Genomic DNA, 26,186 nt, shown 5'->3' on the forward strand with positions numbered 1-26,186 from the left:
AGGAGAGCCTGGTGACCTAGGCCACCTCGTGTCTCACGGGCAGGACGGAAAGCATGTCAGAAACCAAACATTCCTTGCCTTTCTTCATCAAATTCCTTCCCAAAGAGGATGTTGTCTCTCAGAGTGGCATTGAGGATCCAGGCCTGCTGGGCCACATAGGCGAAGGTTCCATTGACTGCAATGCTGCCCTCTAGAAGTGTCATCTAGGGAGAGAGACACCATCTGATGGCATCACAACGTAAAACCATTGCTCTAAGCCAACAGAACCCCCCACATTCCAGAACTGAGTTGAAAGTCTCGGCAATTTCCTTGGGTGCTTTTTGAACCCAAATCCGGACCTCACCTTTGTTCTACAGAGAGCTACAGCAGTAAAGAAATCAAGTTTGTGCTTATGTGGGATGGGGGCCCAGCATAGCCTATGGCCTGAATGAACAAATACTTCATCCAGCAACACATAAGCTCTTTACTATACTTTCTTCCTAGCTGCAGGCTGTAATTAAAGGAAGCACAAGCAGAAGGCCCTTGTAGAATTCCCCAGAGGAGGATGCTGTGAGGACTTAGAGCTAGTCCCTGCCTCAAGATGAGGGCAGGCCAACTCATCTACAGAATGAATCCAGGCAGTTGCTAGATCAGCTGCTTCTGTAAAATGAGGACCGGGGTTGGGGGGGAGGGGGATTCCAGTTAGACATCTACTAGTATTATAGCCTATCTACAGAATGATGACAGACCCACCCTCCAACATGCACAGACTACACGATGAGCCACGTGCTTTGAATGGTGTTCAGCTGCAGTGATTGACGTGAATCAACAGACCCACTTTATCTTTCTTCAGGGTTCCTTTGGGGACTAGGAGTAGACATTTGTCTTGGGCTAGGAATGCTATAGCTCTGAAAGAGTTTCATTAACCAAGCTGCACAGACAAGCTTATAATCTCAAACATGTAATGCACTGTGTACACACAGACCCTAACACAGTGGTATCAACTGCCCACAAAGTGGTAAGCCCTCTGATTTGCCCTCAAAAGTGTTCAGAAACCCACTGAAGGCCTACTGTGGAAACCCGGCTCTTCTGGCTGCTACAACACAAACACCCCACACTATGGATTGCCAGCAGAGAGTTAAACTCTGAAGAAGAGGGGACAGGTGTTCCCAGCCTCGCTGTCAGAGAGAGGGCTGTCAGGACTGGATCCTGAAGCAAAGACCCACTCAATTTTCCATGAATGATTGCCCGCCAACCCTCCTTCCTCTTTACTCTGCCTGTGTCTCTCATCACTGGCCCTTAAAGCTGATGATCAGAAATTACCTAGGAGGAGGACTTTGGCTTTTTTATGAAGACCGGTGGCTGAGCCCAAGCATAGTACAGTTTCATAAAGAAGGGGGTGGGGGAGTTCCCGTCATGGCGCAGTGGTTAATGAATCTGACTAGGAACCATGAGGTTGTGGGTTCGATCCCTGGCCTTGCTCAGTGGGTTAAGGATCTGGCATTGCTGTGGTGTGGGTGGCAGATGCTGCTCGGATCCCGCATTACTGTGGCTCTGGCATAGGCCGGTGGCTACAACTCCAATGGGACCCCTAGCCTGGGAACCTGCATATGCCGCAGGAGCTGCTCAAGGAAAGGCAAAAAGACAAAAAAAAAAAAAAAAAAAAAAGAACGGGGTGGGGTTTGGAGCCACCCCTCCAGATGGTGTGGGTGCAGCTTTCCTCAGACCAGGCTGGACACCATTGTGCTCTCTCTGTAGGAGAGCTACAACTCCACCAACTGTGACAGCGACGCTGGACAAGACAAAGTATTCCACAGACAGAAGGGTACAAAACAATCTTCCCCAACCCCTTCTCCCACTTGTTTAGTAATTAGATAAACGAATCAGAGACCTCATCCATCAGGAGGAATAATCTGAAGTTTATCATCGTTTCAACCATATAAATCAAGCTGGTTTAGGAGTTCCCGTCATGGCACAGCAGAAATGAATCCGACTAGGAACCATGAGGTTGCGGGTTCGATCCCTGGCCTCACTCAGTGGGTTAAGAATCCAGCGTTGCCGTGAGCTGTGGTGTAGGTTGCAGACGCGGCTCGGATCCCGCGTTGCTGTGGCTCTGGCGTAGGCCGGTGGCTACAGCTCTGATTCGACCCCTAGACTGGGAATCTCCATATGCCTCGGGAGCGGCCCAAGAAATAGCAACAACAACAACAACAACAAAAAAAAAAGACAAAAAAAAAAAAAAAAGAATCCAGCGTTGCCATGAACTGTGGTGTAGGTCGCAGATGTGGCTTGTACCTTGCGTTTCTGTGGCTGTGGTGTAGGCCGGCAGCTGCAGCTCCGATTCAACCCCTAGCCTGGGAACCTCCATATGCCGCAAGTATGGCCCTAAAAAGCCAATAAATTAAATAAATAAATAAAGCTGGTTTAATCCAAGTTTAAATCCAGTTACCTGGAGGTTTGGGGAGGATGTGCTTTATTTTTCTGATTATTTGGTTCTAAAACATAGTAAAAGAATTTGTCTTAGCTGGACAAGCCCCACTCAAAATGCTGACAGCCCTCTGCTGGATCCTCTGAGCGCTATTCACTCACTGTCTTGTGCTGTGCTTATGTGTCTAAAAGGCCTCGCTCCCCTACTAGACCATGGATTCCCTGAGGGCACAGTTGTCTCAATGGGTAGGTTGAAAATGGAGTGGGTCTTTGCTTCTAGATCAAATCCAAAGGCACTCTCTCTCTGTGACAGGGAGGCTGGTGAGGCTGGTCAGCTCCACATTTTCCGTCTACAGTGTGTCCATCCCTTCCCTAGGGACATTTCCCAACACCCCCCTGACATACCTATGGCACCGAGCAAAAGAAGGCATAAGAAACAAGTGACTCCAGATGGGGATCTGTCGGTCATTCACCAGGTGTCCACCGAGCCCCCTTCCGGTTACAAGGCTGTCATTAAGGAGTAGGAACGTGGGGGGCAAGGAGTGGGAGGGCGTGATACAGACCAAGGGTCATTCTGTTTCTACCTTTCCTGACTGTCTTCAGGAACTAAGTTCATTTTTCCTGAGACGCTTGCGAAGCAGAATCCACAGCAAGAAGCAGAAAGTGCCATAGATAGTAACGATATCTTACCTGGCCTAAAACGGATGAAATGAGAGAAGTTTTTCCACTTCCCACACTGCCACAGATTCCAACCAGCTTACCCTGGACAAAGCATATGAGAGAGAAAGGTCATTAAAGGACTACTGACCACTCAGCTCTGGGACATCTGATTTCTTTGAGAAAAAAAGTTAATGACAGTCCTTCACTATGGGAACTGTTGTCCTGATGACCCAGAGAGTCATGTACCACTTCTATGCCTCGTCATTCACCCACATCATAAGGTTTCCATGGGGATGCACTAGGGTAACAGATGTGCAAGCCTTTTGGAAAAATTAAATGCCATGCACATTAAGGTATCCCGTATCACGTTAAAAAAGTCCCAGCCCCTTTCCTACTTCGTTGGTAACCTAAGCTTTTTGAGAATTTATTTATTTATTTATTTATTTATTTATTTATTTTCCTTTTTAGGGCCACACCCATGGCATATGGAGGCTCCCAGGCGAGGGGTCCAATCGGAGCTATAGCTGCCGCCTACACTACAGCCACAGCAATGCCAAGTTCTTAATCCACTGAGGAAGGCCAGGGATTGAACCCGAAACATCATGGTTCCATCTGATTCGTTTCCACTGCACCACAACGGGAACTCTGATAATTTGCTTATTTTTATTGTTGTTTTTGGAGGAGAGGATAGGACTCTTGAAAATTATTTTATTTTCACTTTATGTGGGTTTTTTTTCTCCAGAGTCTATAAATCACTTTCAATAAAAACTATGTGCACTGTTCTTTCCATTTTTCTACAAAACATTTCCAAGAATCTGAGGGCGTATTTTTACTATCAATCCCACATGCAAGTGGGAAACTGAAAACCAAGTCTGTCATGTACTGAATAGCCTCATGCAAAACAATGAGTTCTCCATGGGCAGTGTTAAAAGTTTTCAAGAACAGACAGACGATTTTAACAAGGCCACTTGTTCAGCAACCCTCTAGGGCCTCAAGTCTCACAGCAAGGAAGGGATGGAGGGAAGGGGTGTGGAGAGAGCATGGCTTCTGGAGGCAGATGGGTCTTGATTTGAATCCCAGCTCCACCAGCACTTGACAATGGGGGGAACTTAGTCTCATTACTTAAATGAACAGTCTCTCTAACTGGGCCTTGAGCAACTCGAGGGAAAGAGTTGTCCTAGTAAGACCAAGCACAGTGTCTGATGCTTCGCAAAAATATGCTGGACAGGAGTTCCCATCATGGCTCAGCAGAAACGAATCTGACTAGGATCCATGAGGATGCAGGTTTGATCCCTGGCCTTGTTCAGTGGGTTAAGGCTCCTTTGTTGCCGCGAGCTGTGGTGTAGGTTACAGACATGGTTCAGATCTGGTGTTGCTGTGGCTGTGGTGTAGGCCATTGGCTACAGCTCTGATTCAACCCCTAGCCTGGAAACCTCCATATGCTACAGATGCAGCCCTAAAAAGACAAAAAAGAAGAAAAAAAAAGAGAAGAAAAAAGCTGGACAAAGTTTTTGACATGGTCTGGAGGTTGAAAGATTACAGCCCAGTGGTGAGGAGACCAAGTCACAGGCTCAGAGGCTGCTCAGGTCCTGCAGGTTAATCGAGAAAACTCTGTGCCATGACTCAGTGGTAACTAAAGATGTCAACAATGAAGTAAGTGCCTGGGGGGACTCAGAAGACATCGGGCAGATATTAACTTCCCTCCCCGTCCCTAAGGAGGGGAGCTGGGGGGAATCGTGGTATCTCTTCAAATAGCTAAAGGTCTGTCATGTAAAGGGCAGAAGGGGGATCAACAAATAGAAAGGAGAAGAGTAAATTTCAGCTGATTACAAGGAATAAACCTCTAATGCAGCTGTTTCACAAGGTAATAGAGTTACCTCAATCAAGATAATCATTATTAAATGAGAAGCCTGCTGGTAAAGGTTAACTGAGGTCAAAAGCTGACTTGAGGAGTTCCCGTCATGGCGCAGTGGTTAACGAATCCGACTAGGAACCATGAGGTTGCGGGTTCAGTCCCTCCCCTTGCTCAGTGGGTTAAAGATCCGGCGTTGCCGTGGCTGTAGTGTAGGTTGCAGACGTGGCTCGGATCCCACGTTGCTGTGGCTGTGGCGTAGGCCGGTGGCTACAGCTCCGATTCGACCCCTAGCCTGGGAACCTCCATATGCCGTGGGAGCGGCCCAAGAAATGGCAAAAAGACAAAAAAAAAAAAAAAAAAAAAAAAAAAAAGCTGACTTGAGCACCTTCCGCTGATGACCCGGCTAGTGGTTTCAGGTGGACTCACTGAGGACCATGTCCCCATCTTGTCTACAGCTTCCAAGAGCTGGGAGCTTTTTGTTTTCCCTCTAGTCCAGCTCTGGATCTGTGAAACATGCCTCACACAGCATTAGAACCCCGAGCCCACTTCCAACCGTGAAGAGGCATATTTCTTACCACCTCATCACCATCACCACCACCCTTGACCCAGGAAACCTTATGTTTTTCCTTGATTGTCCTCATTTCCCTCCTTGTTTCCCTACACAGTCTTCTGAATCCAGACGTTAGAATGATTCTCTGCATACAGAAGTCAGAGCGCATCACTCTTCTCCTCCAGACCCTCCAATGGGTTCTACTCTCCATTGAGAGTAAAGCCAAAGTCATGGCAGGAGGCTCTGGCACCCCAACGCTCTCTGCCCTCTGCACCCACTCCTCTCTCCCAAGCTCACTCTGCTCCTGTGAGAGGCATGCTGCACACCCAGGGCCTTTGTGCTTCTGTTCCCTCTGCCTGAACACCCTTCTTCCCCTACCAACATCCGCATGGCTCACTGCAAGGCTTTGCTCAAATACAGGCCAACTCCAACATGTCTGGTTCCAGGCCACCGCAGTAAAGCAAATATCGCAATAGAGTGAGTCACATGCATGCCCTGGCTTCCCCATGCATATAAAAGTTGTATTAACACTATAGTTTATGAAGTGTGCAATAACATTATGTCAAAAAAATGTACATATCTTAATTTAAAAACACTTTATTGCTAAAAATGCTAACCGTCATCTGAATCTTCAGTGAATTGTAGTCTTTTTGCTGCTTGAGGATTTAAAATATTTCAAGAATTACCAAAATTAGACAGAGACATGAAGTAAGCAAATGCAGTTAGAAAAACACTTACAGGTTTGCTTGACACAGGGTTGCTAGAAGCCTTTCATTTGTAAAAATTGTACTATGGGGAGTTTCCGCTGTAGTGCAGTGCATTAAGAACCTGACTGCAGCGGCTCAAATCACTGCAGAGGCATCCCCAGCCCAGTGCAGTGGGTTAAAGGATGTGGCATTGCCACAGCTCTAGTGTAGGTTGCAGCTAGGGCTCGGATTCAGTCCCTGGCCCGGGAATTTCCATATGCTGTAGGTACAGCCATTTGAAAAAAAAAAAAAAAAAAAAAAAAAAAGGTACTATGCCTGTTATTACTTTTTTTTTTTTTTTTTTTTTTGTCATTTCTTGGGCCGCTCTCGTGGAACATGCAGGTTCCCATGCTAGGGGTCGAATCGGAGCCTGTAGCCACCGGCCTACACCAAGACCACAGCAACATGGAATCGGAGCCACGTCTGCAACCTACACCACAGCTCACGGCAATGCCAGATCCTTAACCCGCTGAGCAAGGCCAGGGATCAAACCCACAACCTCGTGGTTCCTAGTCGGATTCGTTAACCACTGAGCCACGACAGGAACTCCGCCTGTTACTACTTTTTAGTGACCCCTTTCCTTGGGCAGCCTATTTAAATTGCAACCACACCTGCATGCAAGTACTCTATCCCCTTTTCTTCACGGTCCTGAGAAGCATATGACATACAATACCTTTTACTTATTTGCTGTTGATCTTTGCCCACAGAATATAAACTCTGGAAAGGCAGGGGTTTTTGTCTATTTGGCTTTTTTGCTGCTCCATTCCCAGCCCTACAACAGTGCCTGGCCTAGAGCTGGCACTCAAAAAAGGCTGTTGAATGTGTGGCTACATATACACGTGGGACCCTCTGGATGACACAGCTCTCCACATGGTGCTGGCTCCCATCATGTTCTGTATTATAAACACCTTGAAACTGGAGTGTCTGAGACAGCCACTCTCTCCAGAAGGAACTCGGAGACGCTAGTCCTGTGCTACCTGGGCCATGACATCACATATCCTACTGATCCTTTACTTATATTAAAATTAAATAGTTACTATAGAACTGGCGATGATAGCTTCACGGAGAACACCCATTGTACGCCAGCTTCTGTGCTACGCACGGCCCAGGGCTAATGAGAAGCTCACACAGAGTTGTAATAACTAGACATAATCAGTGCACCTCACATACAACTGGAATAACCCAATCCATTCTGGGCAAAACCATGGAAAATCCACTTGAATGTTTCATCTCCTTGCTTGTAATATGAGCATCTCATGAGAGCGGCTGTTACTCACTTCCAGTGTTAATATCCCTTCTAGAAGCGGAGCTGGCCAGACCTACCCTTTGGTTCAGAATTATGCCCGGCCACAAAGGCCTTGGCGAAAAGGAACGGCGGCTGCCTGTTCCCGCCAGAACCGACACCCAGGAGGCGGTTACCTCTTCGATTTCCAAGTCGATGTTGTACAGCGTCCTCTGCAGGCGCAGGTTCCCCAGGTGGATGTGCTTGCCTTCTTCCTCCTCGGGACTAGGCCGCTCGTCACTGTCCAGAAGGAGGTGGCCCTTCTGCTCTGCCAGCACCGCCTGATGCTCAGTGCGCTGCAGCTGCCTCACCTTCTCTTTCTTGCCCCTGGCAGCCCTCTTGTCTTTTTTCGTTTTAGGGGTCAGCTTGGGTGAGTTCTGGATACTGGCGTGGGAGGAGTCCCATGCCAAGGTGGCATTTTTCATCTCTATCGTGATGTGAGGGCTGGCTGGTTTTTTCTTTATCATGTGAACCTCTTCCATTAGAAACAAACTCTGATAGGAGTTGTGAGAGAGGTGCAAAGATGGGACACTGGATCAAGACCAGGGAGACAAGCCTAGGGCGTACACTCACGTAGCAAAACACATCAGGCTATACAGTGGAAGGAAGCTGAAGGGCAAAAGGTAGCTCATTAGTGTAGCCCAGCCTCAGGCCCACGGAGAGGGTGTGGCATGTGGGGGCACCCTCAGGAGGGATGGGGGGGCTCCTCAACTGACCCAGCACTCTATGCTACAGGTCACATGCTAAACTACCCTTCCCTTCTGCACCAGTCTAATGTGGACCAGAGGAAATTTAATTTAATTGGCCAGTATGCTGCCCCTTGTTCTCACTCATGAGTTGCTGAGGAGCAGGTAGTAAAAGGCAAGCAGGAAAACCCAAGGGCACGCTGCTCTCCTGCAGAGACCCTCGTCACTCCGTGTGCCTTCCGAACCACTCCTGCAGAACCCCCAAGCCTGGGCCCTTCCCTCAGGCACAACATGGCATACGTGCGATTGCGACCAGGCCTAGCTGACTGCGGTTAGAAAGGAACATCTAAGGTTTTATCAACGGCAGAGTACATCTTCCCACCAACACGTTCTCACGTCTTCCAAGTCCAGCCTCGGAACTTGTGAGAATTCAAAGGGCTAGCATGGAAGGGAAGGGAATCGCCCTCAGACACATCCTTGGGGAGAAAGCAGGGCTCTTTCCTCCCACTCCTCCCCCAAATCCCACTGAGCTATGTCAGGGGAGGACAAATGCAATGTTTCAAAAGCTAAGAGTCTCTGCAATGAGATCGGAAACACTGACCATAATAAACCTTAGCCCAGGACTTACATGTGCCCACGACTTTGAACCCACTTCTGACACTTCCCTGAACCCAAAGATCGTCTCTACAGGGGGCTATGCCAGTTGGATTCCCAATATGATTTAAAAAAACAATCCTTTTTAAACATTAGAAAAGATGACTTTTCGTGCAAGCTTCTTTGCTTAGCTACCGAGAACCCCTCACTCAAGTTGGCAGGTGCTGTTGAATGTAACAGATAATCCCTTTCCGGGAGAGCAAGACCCTTCTCCTAACTCCTAAACGTCCCTAAACTTGCACTTTTCATCCCTAAATTGCCATATCTCCCATCCATTCCTAACCCCCCATCTTCCCAGAAGTGTCATGTCTCTAAATTTCCTAGATAATCTTCCCTTTGGGGCAATCATTTTTAAAAATTTAGGTTTTTTTTCAAGTTTAGTTTTCTGAAAAGAGCCATTGATTTTGTGTGTTCAGAACCTTCCTGACAGACTTGGCTAAGAACAACGAGCCAAAGAGTCTGCCCACTCTCACAGCCTGAAACCACAAGCCAACAGAATTCCTATCATTTCTCTCTCCTAAAGAGTTACTAAAAGCATCCTTTAGGCCTCGTGGACCATTGAAACTATGCTAGTGCCTCTAGTTTGCCCGCTCATCCCAGCTTTCCATTCCCACAGGCCCCTGCAGCCCCACACTCCTCCAGGAGGACCGCAGTTTCAAGGACCGCAGCTTCGGGCCACTCTGCCCAGACATGCTGAGCCACACAGGGGCCTCACAACACTTGATCTTATACCTACTTGGATTTGCTCCTGCCAGGACAATAGAGCCTTAGAGGGACCTAAACCACAAACCTCAACTTGACCACAGGACACTGACCATCCAAACCCTACTCTCATTCATGGAAACAACCAACTCAGGGTGTATTCTTTGGGTGGAAGAGGGAACTACACATCGGGTTCGCCAGATAAAATATAAGATGCCTAGTTAAGTGCTGATTCTAGATAAACAATGAGTAATCTTTTTGTATGTAAGTATGTCCCAGGTAATTATTAACTCAGTATCCTGTGTTTTTATTTGCTAAACCTGGCACATACTGGTGGCCATCTTATCAGAATTATCATCCTCCTAGAAGTTGAGGTGGGGGAGGAGGAGACTGCCAGGAATTAGCTAGAAGGTGACTCATTCTCATGGGACGTAAGATAGAGCTGTGGGCAATTTTGCTTCAAGTATTAACTCTGAAGCTTCCTGAAGAGAAGAAGGATCTATAATGTGCAAAGCCATTTGTCAGTACAAGGTCTCACTAGTAAGTGACCAGAACTCTAGAGAAACAAGGGGAGAAACAAATCTGTACTATAAATTCCTATTCCTTCAACCAAAATGCCACCAAAGCCATTCACTGAAAAGGACAGACACAGATAGGGGGACAAATTCACAGTCAAAACACCTGTCTTCTTCAAAACTAGATATTGTGGGTTCTGCAAAATAAATCTCTGATTATAATTAGACCATTTCTCCTCACGTGGTTCTGAGTCTTGTCTTCTAGCAGTCAGGATGGGGTAAGGAGGGCTAGGGGCTAGGGGTACATTCTTGAGGACTAGCATTCTTTTTTTTTTTTTTTTTTTTTTGTCTTTTCTAGAGTCACACCCGCGGCATATGGAGGTTCCCAGGCTAGGGGACCAATTGGAGCTGTAGCCACCGGCCTACTCCAGAGCCTCAGCAACACCAGACCCGAGCCGTGTCTGTGACCTACACCACAGCTCACGGCAACACCGGATCCTTAACCCACTGAGCGAGGCCAGGGATCGAACCCGAAACCTCATGGTTCCTAGTTGGATTCATTAGCCACTGAGCCACGACGAGAACTCTGAGGACTAGCTTTCTTGACCAAACAAAATTCACCTGGTTAATTGTGAACAAGTAACATATAAATCTTGGGAAGCTAGTCTCCATTCTCTTCAAGAGGAAAACCCAGTTTGTTTTCTCCTGAACATCTAAGGTGATGCTATCAATCCCTCCCACACCTGAGCCTCGAGCCTTCAAGGCACCTGCCTTGGTCTCACCAGCCAAGGATTAGCGGAGCTCCTCTGCACAATGGCTTTGTCAACAGAGTCCAGCCGCATAGGTGCTGTTCCTTTTTTTTTTTTTTTTTTTTTTTTTTTTTTTAATATTAGCCACTTTCAAATACCTACCTCTCTCTACCCTCCCAAATATATATCTCTTGTATCACCTCTTTGTATTATTCTGAAGGCACAAAGAACAGTCAAGGCATAATCAACTAACCATCTGCAGGGAAAAAAACCCTGATACGTACTTAACTGCACTTCTCAAAATGAACTAGTTTTAGGACTATTCCTATGTCACTGCATTCCCTGTATCATGAGTGGCAACCACAGGGCAGGGAAAAAAATCAAAAAGAGCCTGTGACTGACAGCATTTTGGTAGAGGTAGATATAGATGAAGGTGAGAAAAAGCTAATAGTCACCTGACAGCTCAACTCTATTCTAAGGGAGCCTAGGTTTAACTGGAAGGCCCAGTGAGTTTTAACACATAACCATGTTAGGTCCAAGGAGAAAGGACTAGCTCTGAAGGGCAACTGTAATTTTGGGAGCCCAGAACTAGGCAGTCTGTGAAAGGTAAAAATTCTTGTTTCTTTGAAAAGGTCCTTTAGTTGAGTCTCCTCCACTGCCCCCTTTCTTACCAACTTGCCAAAAAGCTAAAGGTGAAAAAAGCCAAGCGCGGCCAGCCCATGTGGCCCGTGGGAATAAAGGCAGCTGTAGGTTTGGCCACAGACGGCTCCTAACACAGAGGCAGGAAGGGAGCCACTTACCTTAAATCTGTCGACAGCGACGGATGCTTCTGAGAGGGACTTTACTGAGAACGGTGTAACTTTCAAAGCAAAAGTCATGGAATTGAAGACAGTCACCACTGTGAAAGCCTGAAAACAGGAAAAGAGAAGACACTGAGCCTGATGAGGGTATGCAACTAAAATAATATGACATCATCAACTGCCTTTCAGATTTACAGAGGGCTGCAATTTGACTGCCAAGTGTTGGTACCAGTCAGATGTGTCTTTCTAAAGGTCCAGTTATTTGTTTTATTTTTAAATTTTTTTGTCTCTTTACGGCTGCACCCACGGCATATGGAGGTTCCCAGGCTAGGGGTCCAATTGGAGCCATAGCCGCCGGCCTAGACCAAAGCCTCAGCAAAGCCAGACCTGAGCCTTGTCTGTGACCTACACCATAGCTCACGGCAACGCCAGATCCTTAACCCACTGAGCAAGGCCAGGGATCGAACCTGTGTCCTCATGGATATTAGATTCGTTTCTGCTGAACCATGATGGGAACTCCAAAGGTCGAGTTTTTATAAGAATGCCAATTAATGTTCTCAGTGAATCTGAACCAAATGATGATCTGTATTTTCAGAATTAAACCCAAAGTCGGGTTGGCTAAAAACAACCTGTACACTCTTTGTGCACGAGGGCTAAATCCCCACTCTTCCACTTCTCGGATGAACTGTGTAAATGAAAAAATCCAAATCCAGTAACAGAGCGGCTCTCTCTATATGTGATACTTCTAAACGGCCCCCAAGCCCCAAGGGTTCACTGACCTGTGCTGCTGTCAGATCAAAGCCAAGGGTCATGTGAACAGAGAAGGTCACCACGCTGGCAATCACCATGACAATGGGAGCCACACCAACCGTGATGCTCTGAAAGTACCCAGCCTTTTCCAACATCCGACGTTCCTCCTCTCGGATTTCTAAGAATAAAAAACAAGCCACTTTCTAAAAAGCAAGTTGAAAGGAACCTTGGGGTATTGCTCCTTTGTCACCAAAGAATAGCTGGTAGATCTTCAGCCACTATAGGTTTTAAAATGACCCTGTAACAGCTATGATGCAAAAAAACACTAGATCAATATGACCATCAACTACGATCATAAAAGCTGGCATGCAAGCCTGAGGTCTGAAATGGATCGAGTCACAGGAATGAATTGAACAGAAAACAGTCACTGCATATCAGTACAAAGATCATCTTCTGCCGTCATTTGATTCTGTTTGCAGATTTCTTATGTAAGGACACATACATTGATGGTATCTGCCACTAGCAGTTTTGTTTGCTTGCCTGGGTTATTTATTCCTGGTTTAGGTACTTATAGGAAAGACTATACAACACTAGCAGAGAATTAAAAAGGAAGTAAGATTTACTTGGGTGCCTACTGTGTGTTGGTGCAAGGATAAAGCCTTTCACCCAAAAAACAGTAAGGATAAATGGAAGAAAATGAGTGAAATATAATTTTTGTAAGCAGGACTTTTTTTTCTATTTGCAAAATTGACAACCTTATTAACAGAGCAACGAGGGAGTACTAAAGACCATGACACAGAAAGTACAACAACAAAGCAGTGAGGTGTTCTCAAACAAATTTCTAAACATAAAACCAATTCTTCTATGTGGCTATGCACTGACCTTAAAGGTATCACCACTGCCTCAAACACTGGGAACTGCCTTTAGAGTCAGCTCTTTTTTAAGTCATACTTTTTAAAAAATTCAACTCATTGCTTTAACATTTATCATATGCCTTGCCCAAGTCTATAATGAGCAAGAATGCTCTTTTCAAGCTAATATACATAGGTAAAGAGACCAAAGCCAGGGGATGAAAGATGACTAGAATCTCAGAAAGAAGATTATGAAACAGAAAATTAGGATCTGAGAGCCAGAAGGGACCATCAGCAGTGACCCTGCCAACAACACGCTTGGCAGATGTCCTGTTAGCAGCACCCAATTGCTCCATACTATTATCAATAAACCCACTACTAGATGAGGGAGCCTAACAGACTGTTGGACATGTCTGAGTGATCACCCTCCTCTGGATGACGACTCATAATTGATAAATTTTATGAAGTGGACACAACGTTCCTGAAAGTTTATTCAAACCAAGCATTGGAAATAAAACAGCTTCTTTGATCTGAATAACTGCATTTCTGTTCAACTCCAAATTGCACAAACTTTTAAACTGGGATGTATTCAAGATAGCTCACAGATGATATATATATATATATTTTATTTTTTTTTCTCCTTTTTTACAGCCTTACTTGCAGCATATGGAAGTTCCCAGGCTAGGGGTCTAATCAGAGATGCAGCTGCTGGCCTTCACCACAGCCACAGCAACGCCAGATCTGAGCCACATCTATGACCTATGCCTCAGCCACAGTAACACTGGATCCGAGCTGCATGGGTGACCTATGTCACAGCTTGAGGCAACACCGGATCTTAATCCACTGAGCAAGGCTAGGACTCAAACCCACATCCTCATGAAGACAATGTCAGGTCTTTAACCCGCTGAACCACAATGGGAACTCTACAGCCCCTATCTTTTATATTTAAATTAAGTTTTAATGGAACTATATCTACTTATTAGAACTCTAAAGTGCCTTTAAATGTGTTCCTTTGAAATTTCACCTTTTTTAAGGCTCAAGATTTCAACTTTTGTTGAGATCTTCTTAAATGCCCAGCCTGGGGTAATTATTCCTCCAAGCTTTGTGACATGTACATACAACATGCTTATGTCTGCAACGAATTTACAGATTAGGACAGGGCCAGGCACTGAGAACCCTGTGACTAGATACAAATCAATTATTTGGAAAAAAAAAAATTAAGAAAGCTCTGTGCATGAGTGGCAGGGCAGGGCCCAGAGTCCAGCTGTCTTGACTTCCCCCTGGCACTGTCCTCAGGATCCTGTACCCACCCTCCTGTGGTGTACGTGCTCCCACCATGGAGGGAGCAGGGGCAGGGCTCTCAGCAGCTACCTGATACTGTTTTCTGTGATGTCGTCATGGCCAGACCAGAAAATTATAAGCTGGATGAGAGTACGGGGTGGGGGGGACCACTAAAAATGAATGAATTACTCATGCCCAGCTGAGTTATCTTGGGGGAAAAAAAAAAATCCCAATTTTCTTAGGTCTCAATTTCCTCTTTGTACGATGAGGTTGTGGGTGCCAGTCTCCAAGATCCTTATCAACATAAAGCTCATAAGATAGTATAAGAACCTAAGACATTATGATCCTGTGTCATGAGGATTTTCGGTAGCTAATGTGCTCAGGAAGCAAAGAAGCCCAGGAAGTCTTTCTACCATATACACATACAAAGTCTTTAAACTTACTTTGCACACTCTGAGAGAATGCTTTGACCCAGGCATACATTTTAATAAATTTAATGTAGGTAAGGACTTCATTCATCTTTTGGACACGGTCATCTGTGATGGTCACACATTTTCTCCTGAAATATGCAGTGATCCGTGACACAAACATCTAAAAGGAAAAAGGATGTCATGCCAAGTCAGAGCTTATTTGGATTTAAGAGCTCTCTGAGTCTTTGTGGGAAATAAATCCCCTTAAGATTATGATAAAGTGAGAATCTTGTAGTTGTACTTCTTTTTAATAAAAGTCTATTAAAATGATCTATTAAAGTCTATTAGGTGATCTATTAATGGTCTTTTAAATGACCATCAAGTAGTATTTAATACTTATCTCTTTGTAAGAGAGTAAAGACAAGTAAGCACTTATCCTCAGAGAAACCACAGCTATCTATGCTACCAAAGGGGAGGGGAGAGCCTATCAGTCAGCATCTACTTGAGGTGGAGTGACGCTCACACTCCTATGTGACCTGCTGACCTTCTCCTTCACCCACCCACCCCAACTGCCCCGCCCTTTTTTTTTTTTTTTTTTTTTTTGCCTTTTAGGACCTCACCTGTGCATATGGACGTTCCCAGGCTAGGGATCTAATCAGAGCTGCAGTTGCCAGCCACAGCCACAGCCACAGTCATGCCAGATCCCAACCACATCTCCGACCTAAACCACAGCTCACAGCAATGCCAGATCCTTAACCCATTGAGCAAGACCAGAGATCGAACCCACGTCCTCATGGATACTAGTCAGTTTCATTTCCTCTGAGCCACAATGGGAACTCCCATACTCCTTTTTTAATCTCATTGAAGAGCTACTGCCTTTATTAAAGTCTCATCTGACTTTTCTCTGAAGTCAAAATTCTGCCTGTATGCACTCAACACTGTCTAGCTCTTTTTTTTTTTTTTTTTTTTGGTCTTTTTAGGGCCACACCTGCGGCATATGGAGGTTCCCAGGTTAGGGGTCTAATTGGAGCTGCAGCTGCCAGCCTACACCACAGCCACAGCAATGCCAGATCCGAGCTGCGTCTGCAACCTGCACCGCAGTTCACGGCAACGCCAGATCCTTAATCCACTGCACAAGACCAGGGATCGAACCCACAACTTCATGGTTCCTAGATGGATTCATTTCCACTGCACCATGACAGGAACTCCCTGTCTAGTTCTTTCCAGACATTTCTAAACCAAGTGCCTGCTTACGGGAAATTTCCAAAGATGTGATACCTCAGTGGTGCTTATTATACACAATCTAATGGAGGGAACTCATCTGAGGAGAAGCTGCCAACCTAGGATAAGGAGGCTTACTCACCATTGCAGGATAAAAGAGGATAAAAACAGCTGATCCCAGGAAGCCTGTTGGTCCCAGAATAATTACATTATAAACCATGCCCAGGATGGCAATAACGGGTCCTCCAGCCAACAAGCTGCCAACGGCGGCTGCCTCGAACATCCTCTGCCCATCATTGGAGCACAGGTTGATGAGCTACGAGACACAAAGAGCAGTGAAAGGATGCTGAAAGGATGCAGGCCACGGTCTCAGGAGGAAGATGAAGGACAGAGAAAGGACCCAAAGGAGGGAAGAGATCAAGCCGGGAGCTTCCTCTCTGCCCCGAAGCAAACACGGCTCACTCACCTCACCCACGGACTTCTCCTTAATGTTCTTCAGCTTAAGGATCTTCTTAAACGCCATGGTCAGGATAGCCCCCCGCAAGCGGACCCCGGTTCGGTAATTCAACGCCCAAGTCAGTGCAAGTGACCAAGAACGCACGATTTCTGTCAGCAGGAGGCCCAGGACTAATAGCAAACTGTATTGGAGGTTAGACTCTGTGTCCTGGGTGTACTCCAGGAGGTGTTTCACCACGAAGGCCTATAGGGAGAAACACACACCGCCGTCAGCCTCTCCACAGCACCCACACACCACGCCAGTTTTATGTTAAGTTAGAAAGAGGAGGCCGCTCCACTGTACAATGACAAGTGCCTAAGCGGAGAAAGACCTTCTCGGAGGACCAAATATTGCGGACGGCCCGCCTGCGGCAATTTACGCAGGGCATTTTACAAGAGGGAGGTCTAATTGGAAACTTGCTTCCTTCTGGACACCACCAACACCATTACTCTTTCTAATGTAACATAAACCTGTCCATGAGCTGAAATTCATTCTCAACACACAGTCATTAAAAAGTATCTAGGTGACCTTATTCCAGTATCTCCACACAATGATACATTTCTTTACATGAAATTAAGACCTTTTTTTTTTTTTTGGATCGTTTCAAACGTGCTTATTTGATAAAAAGGAACAGTGTACCTACAGTTGGACTGGGGAAGAGTGAGAAGTGCATTTGCAAAACATTCCTGAAAATAAACATCAGCAGTTTAATAGTACAGAAGAGAGCAAACAAAGCAGCCTATCCACAATCCAGAGACCCTCCCTCGGGCCCTCCCCCACGCCCCGCTCCCTCCCAAAAACAAAAACATGTTACCTCAGGCACATGTCTACCACCACCTGCAGGGCGGGAAGGCAGCCAGCCCCCAAGAACCACCGAGTGCCACCTCCAGCTCTGAGGTCCTGCAACGCCGGAGCACACACTCACACAAGGCACATTCAGCAACAGGATTAAATACCAGGAAGTGGGAGGTAATGTACTTTTATTGAAAACGAAAAAAAAAAAGTACCATCTTCAAAGAGCATCTCACAGACACTGTACAACAGGAGGAGCATTGCGATAACATACATGGGAACATACAGAGTCGAGTTATACAGGACTAGCCAGCTAACAGGTCATCTGGCCTCGACCGTCGTTTTAACTACACACAGTGGAAATACAGCATAGAACCAGTATCTGTTTCCAGAGTCCGGAGTAGCGCATCAAGCTGACAGCACTTAATCGGTTAGGGCTCCTGAGGTTGCAGTGAGTCTGCAATAGAGGAAATTCTCCAGGAATAAAGACCTTGCTGCTAAGGAAAGAGAATTTAAAAAAAAAAAAAAAAAAAAATGAAACACTCCCCAAAGAGGTGGCTCTGCTTAAAATCACTGGCGCTATTCGTTCACTAGGCTGTCAGGAGTGACCTCTGCTCCGGATGGAAGACAAAAATCTAGGCCTCAAGGGAAAACCGGTGGCATCCTTCAGAGTCTTTTTGAGTCCTTGCAGCTAACGTTGATTTTGCCAAAAATGAAACAAAACAAACCACCACAAAAGAAAGCCAAGCCAATCCCCCTCCCAGAAGGAAGAAAATAAAATTAAGGAGGAACCCATCCACCCATCTACTTCGATCCTTTATAGCAAAGGGGACTGTAGCTGGAAACCAGCACTTGAGTGACAGACAAAAATGGGGGCCAGAAGCAATTGTCCTGAAGCAACTAACGCTGAATTCCAGAACCCAGACGGTCCCCGGGTGAATCAGTATTTCTTGTTTTTCCTGAGAGGAAATTAATACCAGATGTTGACTAGATCCTAAGAGATCCCGCTCCCCCAATCAGATTTAGGTCAAATCTCAGTAAATAACCTGATCAAATAACTAGGAGACTTCAGACTCCAGGAACTACTGTATCCCAATCTCTCCCCTCCCTCAGACTTTTAGGTTTTATATCCACTGTTTGGGTCACCACTGCATACGGCCGGGTTGTTGGTTTCCTAGCAAGAAGATTGGCTTCTTTTCCAGGAAGCAATCCAAAATGTGGAACTGAGTCACTGAATGGCAGGGTCAAAACCCCATTTTCCTCCCGTGAAGCAACTCAGAAAGATGGTGGCGCGGTAAAGCCTTTTCTCACACACCTCGGCACTGACGGAGCAGTCTCCAAAGGAAGGCGTGAAAGGACAGCAGGTTGTAGTTTGGGGTTCCTTCCTTCCCATAACCTTTATTGTGCCATTTTTCAGCACCGGGTAATAGCATTAGAACCTCCCAGGGGGGAGGAGCAGGGGAAGGTAAAAGACAGAACGAATGCTTTACACTGTGCAAAATTTTCGGGGGGGGGAGAGGAAACAGCAGATTAAAGAATTTCCAACACACAGGGTTTTTAAAAAAACAATTACATTTCAAACCATTTTGTATGGGATACAGGGGGATTGAAAAAAAAAGGTTTTCATGAAAAATCCAACCCAAATTGAGTTTTAAAAGGTTACAAATGCATCATTTAAATTTAAACAAACTGGGAGAAAACTCGAGATTGTCAGCATAGCTGTCTGGCTGTGGAAAGCATTCCCAGTGAATAAACTTTACCTTACCTGAACTCTTGGCGAGAGATTCTGCCCAGCTTGACTCTCTCATTCTGACCGCAGAATACAGCCATCCTGAAAATTCTAAAGAACAGCTTCTGTCACTGGTTCCACTACAGAGACACTCCCCCCAAATCCAGATTCTGACAGCACCAAGCAAGCTGCAGCTGGAGAGAGGTTGGAAGGGTGGGAAACTTACCTCTCTAGAGGCTTTTCACTGTCCTTTCCCCAAAAGGCCCGTGAGCAGAGTTAGCATTCACCAAGAGATAGCACTGCAGGAGGGAGCCTTCTCTTGCAGATCTACAGGGCGGATGCTAATTCTTTACACACAGATCAGAGGTCAGGCCTGGTCTTTTCAAACTGTTTTATTTCAAGAAGGCCACAAATCATCTCTCCAGGGTTAACAATTTGGCCACTCATAGGTCAGGACCACACCCTTAGAGATTCCATTAACACTATGGGGATCCTTGGACTCCGAGCACAGAGTGCTGGTCCACTGGCATCACTGAAACCTTCGATTATCTGGTGCAGAAACGTCCAGCCTCAGAGGGCCAGCAGTTAAAAAAAACGAAACAAAACACAGTCACTTGACTGTGTTTCATTTGGCTACCAAGGTTTCGGGAGGCCTGGGGAGATTAAAAAAAATATGATATATGGGGAATCAGTTCTTACGCAGATTTCTGGAAGAACAGACCAAGCCACTTGGAAAGCCCTGCCACATGAGGACATCTGCAAAAATCTAAAATGGATGTTCCTCCAAAGGATTTAAATCCATAGATGGAAGTTATGCCCATTGCTAGTACCAATCTCAAACGTGGCCTGATTCTTCAATTTCCAATCAAAAAGACGTTTGTTAGAATTGGAGCTCCAAAACAAGAAGTTTGCATTGTCTACAGTTTGAAATCTTTTTTGTTCTTCGGAGAGATCACGGATGGGACCACTGCTTTCTTGATGTTCTTGGGGGAAAACTCCTGAAATAACACAGGCCTTAAGGTGCCCTTCCCCAAGAGGGTAGAAAGAAGGAAAAGCGTGCACTGTTTTCCTCTTAAAGGAAGACTCTCAGCTTTCCCTGGCACCTAGAAAAGTCTATTAGAGATTAGTATTCCAGTGCGCTGTGCCTTAGGAGATGAAGGGCTATGTGGATGCTCAAGGGAGTGACTGTAAGGTCCCCAAGCTGAACAAGCCTAAGTAACTTTCCTCCCCAGGTCAAAAATGAAAATCCCAGCACTACATGGAATTTGGGGGGAGGGGGGGAGGTGGGAGGAGCCAATGAAATTCTTGCACTGGCCAAATGGAATCAAGAAAGCCTGTATACCGTGCTACCCAGCTGAAAGAATTCTTCACAAGATCAGAGCAGCCACCAGCCCTGTAGTGAAACAATGACAGAAGCTCTTCTTGGGGGAAGCTGGTCCTACGAAAACGTTTGGCCATTTTGGTCAGTGATATGATACTCAGTTACAAAGTCCCTCTTATCGAAAACTTATACAAAAGTGTGTTAGTTGGTCAATTAATAAGGAACCCAAGTAGTGCTCTCTGCTTCAGAAAAGAGATCAAAACTTTTAAAAGGCATCAAACACTTAAAAACAAAGACAGACAAACAAACAAATTGGAAAAAAAAAAAACCACCACAGAAAAACTGCAAATTAGTTTTACCTAATTACCATGCATCTTACGCCCATACTTACCAAACCATGAACCTCCAGCTTACCCACAGAGGGAAAATGCACAGAAAACAGAGTACTACTGCTCCGATGCCTCAAGGCAAATATGTAGAGAATAGATTTAATCAAAGTCTCAAGTGTAAGGCAGCACAGCAGGTGTAAGAAAAAGGTGTCCAGAACCCAGTGTGAATGTTGCTCTTGTCCCCTATTCTGCTTTGGCAACACCAGGAAAACCAGGGCTGCCACCCAACACCTGCCACACAGGTTTACACTATAAACCGAAACTTAAAACGGATTTTAGGTTAGACTCTAGAAACCTCAACACGCCTCCAGTTTCTTGAGGACTCATGTGCCAGAAGAGCCATCAAACACGTGACACCTCTGGTCCCAGACGTTCAGTGTGTCACCAGTACCAACTCAACAGCCTACGCCACAAAACACTGCTCTCGCCCACTCCTGGTGCCACAAGACCCATTTCCCAAACCAGGACCATCAGTACATGTCAACAAGCAGCAGAGCAGCACGGCCCTGTGCAGAGCCGGCCTCGTTCAGCTTCACCCCCAACCCCAGGAGAGCAAGCTGGTTCCACTTCTTCTCTGTCGACATAGCCCCCTCGTCCTTCCACTTCTGAGAAACCACCATTCACCCCAACAACAACTGTTCCCTTTCAACAGACCTGGAGGCATCTCTAAGGCCGCTAACTAGCCCAAAGGTGAGCGCAACCCCTGCAACAGAACAAGAAGGTTAGAGCTGGCCACGGCCGGGTCCCTGGAGACTGTCAGAAAGGATGGTTAGGACTTACTGGTCCACTGAAGCCAGCCAGCTGCGTGATCATCAGGCACACGATGGAGAGGATGAGCCTGGTACGGCAGAAGGTCCACACAACCCTCCGGAGGGAAGCAGCGTCTGGCCCGACTTCATTCAGCTCCTCTTGCCACAGCCTCTCTAGTCTTGACAAGGGCACATGTCCTCTGTTACATGTCTCCCCAGGGAACACGCACACCCCAGCCTCCCCCCTGCCGCCACTCGCACCAGTCTCTCCTTGGAAATTATGTACCCAGTCTGCACCTTCTTGGGGAAAAAAGACCCTTCCTGGGTAACTATATATTTACCCCATAGAGGGAGCCTCTCAGGATTCAGAAAATGATGAGAACAAAAGTCCTTCCTTCCACCCAGAAAAATTATCCCTGAATAGAATTTGTCTGTGGATAAGAACTTCCTTTCTCAAGGGTCCCCAACCCTTTCTGAAGGATCCTGTGGTAAAATGTAACGTGGTAAACTAGATTTTAATCATGATAATCGGCTACCACAAAAATGTATTCTGTCACAAGGCAGCAACATAATCCCCCTGCAGACTCGGGAAGAGATGCCGGGCTGAGAGAGAGAGAGAAAGCCCGTGGTTAAAACAGGATTAAAGGTGAAAGAGGAGAGAAAGCAAAAGAGCAAAGAGAAAGTCATCCCCAGGCTGCCCTCCCTCCGCAGGCCAGCTCTGCTCCTAAAAGGACACAGAGCTCTGAGAGTTCACACTGCCGGACCCACATGCCTAGCTCAGGCCCTATGCATCCGGCACGTGGGAGACCAGGACGGACCAGAGATGCCTACCTTCTGCAGTTCACCTCGGAAGACTCATGCTTGGACAGAGACCACACGTCCTCCATTAAGAGCTCCCCCTTCCTGTGGGCTATGCGAGCCAGAGGAGAAAGCCAAGAAAACGTCATACACGAGAAGAGCCCAGCATTGTCCACTGGGTGCTGGTGTCTGAGGAGAGAGACCCAAGGCACAGGATGGTCAAAACCCAGGGAGAGGCTGGACAACACCTGTGACGCACTGCCAGCACACATAGCTCCTGGCTAAACACAGGTCTCCCCAAACACTCCATCCCCAAATGGTCTAATCTTAGCCCCTTTTAGTTTTTTTTCTTTTTACAGCCACACCTGCAGCATATAGAAGTTCCCAGGGCTAAGGGTCGAATCGGAGCTGCGGCTGCTGGCCTACCACCGCCACAGCAACACTGAATCCACGCTGCATCTGTGACCTATGCCGAAGCTTGCGGCAATGCCAGATCCTTAACCCACTGAGCCAGAGATCGAACCCACGTCTTCATGGATATCTGTCGGGTTCTTAATTCACTGAGCCATAGGAGGAACTCCTTAGCCAAATTTCCAAAAATGTTTTTGGTGCTTCACCGAGCAACCATTACCCAGCAGAGCCTCTTACTTGGAAGTGGTCCGGATGGGCTTCAGAGCGCTTAAGCTATGATGGTATTTTCCCTTGGGATGTTCCTCATCCAGGATTCTGAGCTGGGAATGCATGGAGGCATCCAGCGAAAGGCCCTCAGCTCGGGCTGCTGTTTCCAAGGCATCCTGGCAATCCAGCTGTTTCAACAGACAGGGAGAGAAGGCCAAAGCACAGTTGATGAACATGAGAAAAAAAGAGAGAAGCAAATCCACCTGACTTACCAGAGCAAACTGCAAACCAGATTCATCTTACCCAAGAAATCCCAAGGGTCAGGCAGTTCAGCGCTACCTTGTGTGATATGAACTCACTAAGGAATGTTAAACCAGATACTCAAAATGTCCCAACTAGTAGACTTCATTTTCTGGAGCACTTTCAGGTTCAGAAAATTTGAGCAGGAAACACAGAGAGTTCCCATCTACCTCCTCACCTCCCGCCTCCCCCAATCTGTTTGCTCCATTATTAACAACTTGCATGAGTGCGCAACATTTGACTCAACTGACAATCCAAAACTGATAGGTGATCACTAACTAAAGTCCACGGTTTGTATTAGGAGTCACTCATCGTGTTATACATCTTAAAATTTATATTTTTTATCACCAAAAGGCTTTATCTTTCATTTCCCAACGTGGACTGAGAGTCCATTACCTCACTACTAACTGCAAATTCTACTGCCCATTTTCTATGACAAAAACTTCCCAATCACCCCCGGTTAAACAGCCCTGTCATACAGAAAAAGTCAGGATGGACACAGGGCTCCTCTCTCTCTCATCAGCAACAGGGAGGGTACAACAGGGGTTCTCACCCGGGCTGCACAGCTAAAGAGCTCCAGGACTCAGATCTCTGCAGCACGAAGCAGAGGGTCTCAGAAGAGGGAATACAAAGTTACACGTATTTACTACAAAGCTTACAAACACCAATTAATCATAGGAACAAAAATGCATGTAACTCAAAATCCAACTGTGGCAGAAGTGGGTGGGCCAAAAACTCTGGACACATTCACCCCCGTTTACTCTAAAAGTTAACTCAGTTACTTTTGCAGTTACTGTTGCAGAAGCGTTCTTTTCCTCAAGTGGGATTATAGCGACCTTATCCTTTTCTCATATTCTCACAAACATTTCCAGCAATCACTGTGAACCAGGAAGAAAGAAGAAATCCCAAATCAAGAAGAAGTGAAGTGCCACTTAACGCACTGTGCCTCATTCTTCTGACACACTACCTCTTTCCCACACAGAACGGAGGCAACTCAAAGATTAAGGATTCGTGCGTGGGGGTGGCCGGGATGCTGAGGTGGCTCTCTCTTCAATATAATAGCTTTAGCTCACAGCTTAGTTATGTACCTTCAGATAAGATAAGGTACTGCTCAATATCAAGAAAGTACACAGCAACTAGGAAGCACATTTTTTTCCCATTTGTCAAAGGCGAGGTAGACCCATTTCAAGAAAATAAAAACACAACATGACAAGAAAAGAGTGAACTCACATAAAGTCCTTAGGTACAAGGTAAACATTTATTTAGCAGCTGGGGACTACGGCTCCAAAAAATCCACTTATAGCTTCTGAGATTTCAAGTACACAACAAAGTTTACTTTTTATTTTTTGTTTATTTAAGATTTATTTAACCTTTAAGCTGCCTATAACCGGGGGAGGAAAAGAAAAACCACTGGGTTGAGAAAGGAGAAACATACACAAAAACACAAACATACCCACTATGAGGAAGCAGAAACTGAGCATACATACAGAGTAAGTACACAAGGTGAAAAGGACTAGGCTTATTTGAAGTCTGAAGCTTCAGAAGATGACAGAAAGTCAAAATAATACCACCTTGAGTACACACTGGACATCTGCCAAAAAGAACTATGCTAGGCCATAAAACAAACCTCAACACACTTCAAAAGACTGACATCATGGAATATGTACTCTGGCCACCTGGGAATTCAATAAGAATTCAGTAACAAAGGTAACATGAAAATCTCCCAATATCTAGAAATTGCAATGTGCTTCTAAATAATACGGTTAAAGAAGACATCAAGTGGAAATTAGTGTATATATTCTGACCTAAATGATAAGAAATTATAACACATCAAAACTTGTGGGGTGCAGCCAAAGTGGAGCACAGAGAGAAACTGTGAAGACTTTCAACACATTTATCAGAAAGAATCAAACATCAATGTTCTAGGAAAGGGTTGGCAAAATTTTCTGTGAAAGTTCAGACAATAAATACTTCAGGCTTTGCAAGTGAAAAGACGAAAGAGAGGATACTATGTAGGTACTTAGGTTACAGAAGAAAACAAGTTTCTACAAAAAGTTTATTCCCAATATTCAAAACATACTAATAATAATTGAGTACAATTTTTTTGTGATACAAGCCTACTAATGAGAATTAGTAGAATTCCCCATGAAATTCTTTTATGGGGAAACATTTCACTTAATTGGGGTTTAAAATAGTTTTCCCTTTCATGAAAATCAATCGCAAATCTTCATCTGTTAAAGGCTGATTTGTAATGAGATTTTATAATTTCATCTTTGAAACTCTCTTCACACACAGATAGGTACTGCCAAATACTGAAAGTCAATCCATGAGTATATGATTTTAGTTACATGTACTCATCTCGTAGAAGGCATCAAAGAATTCTATCAGAGTTTTGTCTTGACATTTGCCTTTATCATGTCACTATATGGTAGAGTAGTTACTTCCAATTGAGATAGTCAGGTGGAAGGTATTGAATGGCACAATTAAATGGATTTTTTTTAAATTGCAGCAAAACGCACAACATAAAAACTGCTATTTTTACCTTTTTTTTTTTTTTTTTTTTGTCTTTCTGTCTTTTGAGGGTTGTACCCATGGCACATGGCAGTTCCCGGGCTAGGGGTCTAATTGGAGCTGTAGCTGCTGGCCTACGCCACAGCCACAGCAACACCAGATCCGAGCTGCATCTGCGACCTACACTGCAGCTCACAGCAACGCCAGATCCTTAACCCACTGAGCAAGGCCAGGGATCGAACCGGCGACCTCATGATTTCTGGTCGGATTCATTTCTGCTGCACCACGACACGAAATCCTATTTTTACCATTTTTAAGTGTACCATTCAGAGCCGTTACTTATATTCACAATGTTGTGCAACCAT

General features: G+C 45.6%; 1 protein-coding gene across 14 annotated transcripts in view; it reads right to left on the bottom strand.

The window, feature by feature from the left end:
* The window catches only part of ABCC5 (ATP binding cassette subfamily C member 5), an 89,288-nt gene that overhangs the window by 39,944 nt on the left and 23,158 nt on the right, over positions 1-26,186 (bottom strand). For 3 of the 14 annotated variants that reach the window (XM_021069932.1, XM_021069933.1, XM_021069934.1), the window contains exons 3-13: positions 23,041-23,198; positions 22,426-22,581; positions 21,626-21,773; positions 16,585-16,818; positions 16,261-16,434; positions 14,931-15,078; positions 12,385-12,533; positions 11,606-11,713; positions 7,637-7,993; positions 3,097-3,168; positions 79-203 (exon numbers count right to left, since the gene is read on the bottom strand). In XM_021069932.1, the coding sequence (XP_020925591.1) occupies positions 79-203; positions 3,097-3,168; positions 7,637-7,993; positions 11,606-11,713; positions 12,385-12,533; positions 14,931-15,078; positions 16,261-16,434; positions 16,585-16,818; positions 21,626-21,773; positions 22,426-22,581; positions 23,041-23,198 (1,829 nt within the window). Of the gene's footprint in view, positions 1-78; positions 204-3,096; positions 3,169-7,636; positions 8,109-11,605; positions 11,714-12,384; positions 12,534-14,930; positions 15,079-16,260; positions 16,435-16,584; positions 21,777-22,425; positions 22,582-23,040; positions 23,199-26,186 lie in introns of those variants that run through there. The other 11 variants (XM_005652356.3, XM_021069940.1, XM_021069935.1 and 8 more) reach the window with 10 other exon arrangements.

This window comes from Sus scrofa, chromosome 13 (genome assembly GCF_000003025.6).
Source record: "Sus scrofa isolate TJ Tabasco breed Duroc chromosome 13, Sscrofa11.1, whole genome shotgun sequence".
NCBI lineage: Eukaryota > Metazoa > Chordata > Mammalia > Artiodactyla > Suidae > Sus > Sus scrofa.